This window comes from Monopterus albus, unplaced genomic scaffold (assembly GCF_001952655.1).
Source record: "Monopterus albus unplaced genomic scaffold, M_albus_1.0 scaffold359.1, whole genome shotgun sequence".
In the NCBI taxonomy this organism is placed as follows: domain Eukaryota; kingdom Metazoa; phylum Chordata; class Actinopteri; order Synbranchiformes; family Synbranchidae; genus Monopterus; species Monopterus albus.
Genome location: NW_018128239.1, coordinates 32,939 through 41,772, shown reverse-complemented (window position 1 = coordinate 41,772; position 8,834 = coordinate 32,939). Strand labels below are relative to the sequence as shown.

General features: G+C 41.1%; 1 protein-coding gene across 1 annotated transcript; it reads right to left on the bottom strand.

Moving 5' to 3' along the window:
* Window positions 1-6,842: 6,842 nt before the first annotated feature.
* On the bottom strand, window positions 6,843-8,832 carry c1qtnf6b (C1q and TNF related 6b; the record flags this gene model as incomplete). The annotated part of the gene is made up of 1 exon (XM_020625553.1): window positions 6,843-8,832. A coding segment is annotated over one exon (519 nt), but the record flags the coding sequence as incomplete, so codon positions are not given.
* Between the last annotated feature and the right edge of the window lie 2 nt (window positions 8,833-8,834).

Below are 8,834 nucleotides of genomic sequence, written 5' to 3'. Positions count from 1 at the left end.
TAGCTGCAGACTTGTATGTGTTTGCGGCATTGCAGTCACATTCATTGTTGTGGGAGATTTGTAACAGCATCAGCAGGCCATTTGGGCAGCGTACTGTGGCTGTAGCTGGCGATCTGCTTGCCCTGCACAAAGCACTTAGTAAAAACACAAATAGAATATAACCACATCTGTATGGGCGATGGTGGGACGTGGTGCGGGAATGAACCTCCACATATGGAGCACAGTGTTATTTAAACCAGAGCCCCAAGTCATGCCAACATTATCTGATTAACATCAGCTGTTTCGTTAATGATTTACAACCACTGGCTCAGTCATCAACTGGCTAGTAACATAAAATCATATTCATTCAAGTGCACAGTATTATTACAACCTGATACATCTCGCTTTGACTTTTCACTCTTAACTCAGTTTCTTTCTGACAGACTCATGTCAGTGCCATTTGCTGCATCTTCTGCCTCAACCAGCTATATTTTTGGTAGCCTATGTGATGATATTTTAATGGTGTGACAGCACAACAGTCAGTATTACAAAGTAAATCAGACAACAACAAATTTAAACACGCCAGGTAGCCCCGAGGTCTTCCTGTCTAGCTGGGGCATCCCAATCTACTTGGGATATACTGTAGATGTCAAGGAAAATGGTAGAAAATAGATTAAAAATAAAAATAGATCCAAAAAGGACTAGAATGGGGGGTTAGGCAACTGAGCAAACAAAAAGAACAGTATTGCTAAAGATTACGTTTATTGTCGATAAAGGGTAGCATGTATCTCATATAACATAAATGTTTGTTTCTAAATAAAAACCAAATGTTTCCCTTTCCTCTATAAGCTCTTTTTCTCTATGAAGCCTCTTCCGGCTCTTTTAAACCAGGAACTCACAATAAGACGAAGTAGACAGCTTTAGATTTTATAAAAAATAACCGTGCTGGTTTATTCAGAGGATCACAGGTAAAATTCACATTACACGTCCAGATCTCTCTCTCACCCTCTACCTGCGCGCAGGCAGCAGAAAGATCAAGATGTCTGGACCAAGAAACCTATATAATCTTAATCATTTTTGGGCTAGCCCATGCTACGCAGGGCGTCAAACCGTGACGTCACCTGATATGCCAGCCTGCAGCTGAACATAACGTTAGCCAAAACATGAGGAAAAGTCAAGGTGTGTGGCTGGTGTTTTCGTGGTGTGTATCTAAAACAATTGGACATAACCTTACACATTAAGACAAATATTAAGACTAGCATTACAGTTGACACTAACAGCTCTTTGCCTGTATCCTTGACCTGCCTGCAGTCTGCACTGCAAGCACATTACTGAACAGTTAACAGCCTGAGCTAGTCAATCTGTCTCCACTAACATTTCTAGACAACAAATCTCTGAATATCTATCTAACTAGGAAATAACCTAACACCTCTTTCAGCTACACACGCACCTCAGTTTGCGCTCATAGCGTTATGACTGATGATGGCTGCACTTCATCATCTTTAACACTAGGTGTCACCAGTGAACGCTGAGCCAAAAGAGGGTTGGAGTAATGAACCTTTTGGTGATACAGAAAGCCTCAATGCTCCAGGAAAGCCTCGTTTGGCCATCACCACCTATTCATGAGGTGCCTTTAGATCACGTGGTCTACGTCACACGGACACACCTGTTTGCCCACACAGAAGATAATAATTATGCCTTGGTTTCACAAAATATGGGAAGATTCACTGGAGCTGGCTCAGACGATGGGGGATTTTTGGTGTTAGCTCATACATCTCTGTGTTAGTTTGCCGACCCCCTGTCAGCGACCTAAAAGTCCCTCTTTTGTTAGATTACCCACATCTTTCATGTCCTGTACAGCTCTTGCCTTCCCTGTACTATGTTGACCGGCCTTTTCTGCTGAGTCAGGACAAGAGTTTATCTAATATACACAGACCTTTTTACTCAGCTCAAGATAAAACGAAGCCAACAGAGCATGGAGCAGTGTTTGGCCGCTCCACATGCCTCCTCCCCTCCCTCACATCTGACTCACTCAGCAGCACTCTGGTGGTTATTGCCTAAGATCCATTACTGGATTCTTAGATCGTGAGGCTTTACAAGGGAAACAGAGAACCGTGAATGATGATGGATAGACAGAGAGACACGGCAGTAGAAAATGTGAAAAGGAGACAGTGGTTAGCAGTTGGATCCTGAAATACTTCAGTCAGTGTTGCATCTTAAAGGAATACAAGCAGTTTCTCTAATGGATTAAATGTCAGTATTGTAAAGTATAAAGTATAGTCATCTGATATTCAGAAATGAATTTAAAACATAGTATAACTTGGTATAAATCCAACATCTGTAGTATATTATGGATCTAGTACAATACATGCATAGGTTCAGGAATCACCATCTGACAATAACTTTTCATTTTACATTACAGGTTATGGGATGGGCTAAAGCGCCGTGGAGCTTGACTGGCCAAGCTTCCACTTTGAGTGCTATGCACTTTAAAGGCTTTAAATGTATTAGTATCAACAGACACCCTGACTACTGGCTCTCCTCCCTCAGAGCCTCACACTAATGTTCTTCAAAGCCATTATGGTGATGAATAACAAGATGGTGCTGCAGTGAAGAACATGAGTGAATTATGAGCAACTGTAGTGCTCGTCCTTGTAAACTATTTAATCAAACCTATGTGACAAAGCTATAATGCATTTTGGTGGTTTACAGCCATTCCTAGGATGCAATCTATGCAATGTGCTGTCAACTGTAACTTTTTAGTCACAGTCACTGCGTGGTTCTAGGGATGACAGTGTTGGTCTGTCAGTTCATCACTTTAGTCCAGACTGAAAAATCTATTAAATTACTTCTTGAGTTAAGGAGAACTTTGGAACAGGCGTTCATGAACCTATTGACTTTTGTGATACCTTGAGCATGTTAATATGCTCTTATGCAAAACATCTTGACTGCTTTTCGTGCAGTTTGTAATTTTTTTTAATGGTAAATGGACTGCGCGATTCCACAGAGTTAGTCTGGTTATCTGGTTTAGTTAGCGGTCCGAGGCTCAAGCTGATGCCAGACAGAGCAGCTGATGAACAGGTGTAGCCAGCAGTGTTAATATGAGTGTGATCATCAGAGAAGACGTGTCAGGTTATTATTTCGGTGCTATACATCTGAAAGGCTATGAACACATGTTACTGTAGCCACAGAGCTGTGAAGGAGCCGGTCACTGTGAAACACAGCTTCAGCTGGTCCAGTTGGTACCTCCCTGACCACCGGTGGCAGCACTGAGCAAGGAACGAGGAGAAGTAGACACCTAAATGCATGAGGACAAGCCGCATTAATGTAAGATTTGTGCTATATTAGAAGTGCTTTTACAAGAGAAAACACTGTAAGGGTGGTCACCGAGTGATTGGTTTTACTGTACATATGTGTGTCCAGTTTGTTTGCCCATCTCTGTTAAAGTGTAGTGCACAACCGTGTCCTGACTGTTTCTGGAAGAAGTGTCTGGGGTTGTCTTCCACACAGTGAGGACAGTCCTGGACAGGGCTGATGCTCTGCTAATGCTACGGTTCATTTTCCATAAATTGTTTCAACATTTTGTGCTTGTTTTTTGCTTTTTGTCTTTTTGCTTTCTATTTTTTGTGCACTTAGATGTATGCACATATACACATACATGTGACATCTTTCTGTGTCTTTGCTGACTGATCACTGGCTAAATCCTCCACTTTCATCTGACATGTCAGGAAGGCATCCCTCACTGTCACTTGAGAAGCAAAGAAAAAACCCAGCTGTAGACGGGAGTCAATATGAAACTCAGAATGACCTCCATGTGTTTCTTCAGCTTACACACATACTGTACATCCAGTGAAGCTCACTGGTATGTACACAATCTAAAAGCGGTATTACTCTCCAGCCCTGAGGAATTATGTTGCTGACTTTGAAGGGTATATGGAAGGTTAGTTGGTTTTCTCTCAGCACACCTTCCTGTCACCTCTATTTATGCAGCAGTGTTAGACTGTAGATCAAACTAGGTTTTTTAAAATTTATATCTTAGGGTTTTCTGTTTTAAAGAGTTGTAATTTGGTGATTTTAAGACAGTCTGGGACTTGGTGTGCTCTTTGATCTACCATTCAACTACCATTTGTCACGCTCCTGCCCCTGTTGCTTCCTGTCATGCTTTTATTTTCACATTACTTCCTGTTTTGTTTCACCTCAGTTTTTGCCCTTTTACTTAATCATCATTAGTTCACCTGCTCCTTATTGTTTGCACCTGTTTTTTACTTCTATTTAGGCAGCGTCCTCCCACCAGGACGCTGCCAGATTGTTCTAGACCCCAGCTGTGACTCTCCAGCATTTATACCTTGCCTGACTCTCTGTTTCTGACCTTGGATTACTGTTTTTTGACCACCGTGTTTTGTCTATGCCCTCCCAGATTCTGTTCGCCTGCAGTGTACCGACCTTCTGATTTTGTCCCCCTTGACCTCAAGTTTGGATCCCCTGGCTATACCTGTTTACCGGCGCCGACCCTGGACTGTCTTATCGACCTGATTGATATCCTGGACTTTGTGTTAGTTGTTTTGCTTACTACAAGTAAAGAACTTGTCGCTACCTCGGTTCGTCTGGTTTTCTAATTGAGTTCACCACAACCTCTGTTTGGCATCTGTACACGCCAAATCTGACACCATTTTCACTATACTTTTTGTTCCATAAGCCTCCCTGTCACTCACTTGATATTCCTGTTATCCTCTTTTTTTCCATCTACCCCTCAATCCTGCCTCCCTCTGACAGATGAGTGTGGTCAGAGGTCATGTGGTTACAATTAGAGAGCACTGCCTCCGCACTCCGCCCTGCTTCCTGTTTCTAATCTACGAGAAAATAGGCTGCAGATCAGTCATACCTGAAAACAGCTGTTAGCCTGGAGGTTTAGCCTTCAGTCTCCCACATAAACAACTTTTTAACCTTCCTTCATAGTCTCAAAACATCTATCACAACCTTCCCACCACCACACAGCCCCTCCCTCCAGTTTCCCTTTGGCTTTATCAGTTACATAACTGCAGAACTACAGTGAAGTAGGAATGCAAAAGGCCTCGCTGTGCTTAGTGTGTACTGTACTATTCATATTTTGACTGCTGATATCAGCTGTATCTGCTGAGTTGTACATTTTGTGAGCCCAGTGGTTCTTTCTTACAAAGGAATGCAATTGTTAGTTTAGGATTATTAGAAAATATTATGTGGTGTTTTTACTATGTCCATTGTCCTCTGGTCTGTTTTCTATTTGCTTTACAGTTGGCTCTTGTTGTCCATATCTAGGCTTTGGGAAATTCTCCAGCCTTCAGCCTTTTTTTCTTTTCCTAGTAGGTCAGTCAGTTTATTGTCAATCAGAATGTTGATAAGAGTAATTTTGTGCATTTTTTAATTTTTAATTGCTAGTAATAGGACTAGTACAATGTAATACAAAGCAGTAATGTGAAGTTGAACCAGTTATGTATATATTAATAAGACACAATTGCGGTTTAAGGCTTGAGTTCTGTCTACAACCTAGTAGTTCGATTGCCAATTACAAACTGCCAAAATCATATCGAACACTTTTTTTTAAAAATGTAAACAGTGCTGCTGATACCCACTGTATCTACTGTGTTGTAAATCTTGAGATTCCTATGGTTATTTCTTACAGAAGAATGCTATTGTGAGTTTAGGGTTGTATAAATGTTCAGTTGCAAAACATAAATGAAAGTATTTCTGCATCAGGTAGTTTAATGAGATAGTGAATATATTTATCAGTACACAAAGCATCTGTCACAGTGCCAGTCCTTTTTGTTTTCTCTCTGCCCCACGTTTTCCTGGCCCCGTTACTTTCTGGACCTTTCTGTAGACTGTTCATCCCAGTCTCCATCACCAGGTCTCCAGGTGTCTCTGGATTTTTTCCTCTGACTCTTCCCTGCATTGCCAAGTCCTAACTCCCACACCTGTCTTCACTTAGTCGGTTAGCCCCCTTGCTATATACACTGGTCTGGTTTCTTTCTTTTTTTGCCAGATTGTCTGATGTGCTTCTCAAAGCGTTTGTGTTTGCCAGTCTCAGCGTTCTTGACATCTGCCTCTACCTGATCCCCTGAGTAACTGCTTTGGTTTGGATTTGCAGAGTTTGGACTCTGATTGTTTTTTGGATATTATTTATCCACTCAGCAAATGCTGTACTGATAGGAGGTGGTGCTTGAGGAATCAGACGTACAACGACGTCTGTAGTTAAAAAAAAAAAAAAAACTTACAAATGTCAACCTACCCCAAATGATTCCTGTGTTATGGTCCAGCCTTGACCCTAATCTGCCTGTCTGGCTGTGACTGTATCCTTCCATTCATCTTGTTAGCAACAGTTTATGTACTGTGCTTGTTAGAACAGCCTCAGCTCATCTGGGCTGATGATCCAGGAAAAGTGTTCAGATCTCCTGCTTTGTTTTCCAATAGAGATTTTCAGATCTTCACTCACAGCTTAAAGTATTTACAGTGCTACACTCTGCTTTTCCTCCAGAAAAGCCTTTCAGGGGGCGGTATTATATCTAATGGGAGAGCTATGGCCAAACAGATGGAGATGGCATGCTGTGGAAACCCACCCGCTGTTGGAGAGTTTGAGATGGGCTTTTGTTTGCTAATTTGTTCATTTTAGAGTGGGGGACCAATTTCCAGGGTTAATTCTCAAAAAACATTTCCCACAGTTAATTGAATCACTTAATCTTGAGCCAAGTCCTAAGATGCATGGTGCCATTTGTAATGAAATAAAAGACTGGAGAAATTGTTTCTGCACATGTGACATGCATATGTTTAAAAAAAAAAAGACATTTTAATGGAATATATATGCGTCTGATTGCATGTGAAATTATGAAGACAATTTATTATAATCAGGTGTGTTTTTGCTCATCACTGATACAGAACAAAGAGAAACTTGGTTAGCAAAGGAGGAACTATTGTTTACACATCCAAACAGTACATACACAGCAGCCACAACAGCATGAATTGTAGCATAGATTTATTGTGTGCTATAAGGAAAGCTACTATACAGCTATTTACATGAACTGCTCCGCAGTTTGAAATCTCCATAAGAAAACATATTTAATCATCAAAAACCTTGTGCATTCGTGCATTTGATTTTTAAGCACCATAGTTTCCATTATTTTGTAATGTTGGGACGTACCAGAAGATCAAAAATACAAAATGTGTTGTTTGTCCCACTTATCCCTGTCTATGCAAATAGTTTTGTTTTTGTTTTTACAGGTTCAGCTCTGGATATTTTTCCCTGCAATGTTTGCTTTCATAAAAAATATCCTAATGAAAACTGTTGTCACTGATTTCTACAGATTCTGAACAACCACATTCCAGTTTCTGGAAAGAGACATTGCTGCTGAGGTTTTTAAATGTCATTTTTAATACATTTATCACCACAAACAAAATTTCCTTCATCTTAATAGTTAAGTCTTTGAGTTTGGTAGATCAGGGTGTGTGTAGGAAGAGATTCAGTGATTAGAACTGCTGACATGTGAGGGGCAGGATCTGACTCACAGGAGACACCAGAAGAGCAGACCTAATCCAAAATGCTCTTACCAACACCTGCAGCAGCATAATGCTCCATCACTTATGTCATTGGAGCAAATGTAAAGTTATAGAAACTAACTGTGGGGAAAAAAGATTTGTCAGACAAAAGTAATGTTTTCAAATTTCCTACAGTTGCTTAATGTTTCACTTTATAACATCTTTATACATGCGTCATGATTCTTTCTGCAAAATCTGAAACTATTTGCATGGTTACACATCATCATGGGTAAGTGGGACATTTTTTGTGATTAGAGTGAACTGACCTTTTAAAATGTTCTTCTGAAAGGCACAATAGAAACATCTGTTAAAGGAATGACGGCAGTGTGTCCAATAACCTTTTAATCTGAAAGATACTCTGTCTATGTCAATAAGTATCATAGCCCAAAATATAAGTGGTAAAACTTGTGTTTATACACAAAGTCCCTGAACGGAGTGATCCAAGAGGTAAACTGGCCCAGCACAGAACTAGGAAGAATATTTACTTTGCACAAATGTATTCTAGTGTAACAAAAGTGATTTAACATTCTTTCCTAATTGTGTACTGTGCTACCTTTGCCTTTTTGTTGTTCCTTGTGATTCAAATTTTTTTGGGCAGTCTTCTCATTTAAGAAAGCAAAATATGTTCTTCTCCAGACTGAAAAGAATACTTTAAGAAGCACCAAACTTGTAATATCCTCTAAGTTCGTGGCACAAAGCAGCATCCATGGCAAAAAGACTAAATAATCCGACCCAGATATTTTGCCAATCCTCCCGTTATTTCCTCTGTCACTGGATGCTAGTTGCCACTAGGTATCCATTAAAGGTGATGTAAACATCTACGTCATCACTGTAAACGGCATTCTCCCTCTCCCTCTTGTAGAGTCGGACCCAGACCTCATCATTCAGAGCCAGATCCAGCATGACGCTCTGACTCTGCATGATGGACCTCTCGCTGGGCTGTGCATACAGAATCACCTGTTCCTTGTCGTTGTGCATGAGGTGTAGATAGGTCTCCTTAAAGTTCCAGGTATGGATGTTGATGTTGAAGAAGTAGATTCCTGGCACGTAGCAGTAGAACTTGCCCTTGAACATGTTGAAGTGCTCGTACAGGTTGACGAACACCGTGTCAAACACCAGCGCCTGGTAGTAGTCCACGCTATGCAGGGACTTGCGACGTCCCACTGAGAAGGACGACTGAGGGATCTTGCAGGCATCGCCTGGTGCACCTGCCTGGCCTTTGCTGCCTTTAGGGCCAATGGGTCCTCGATGCCCAGGAGATCCCTCCAGACCCGGTTTTCCAGGCGTAC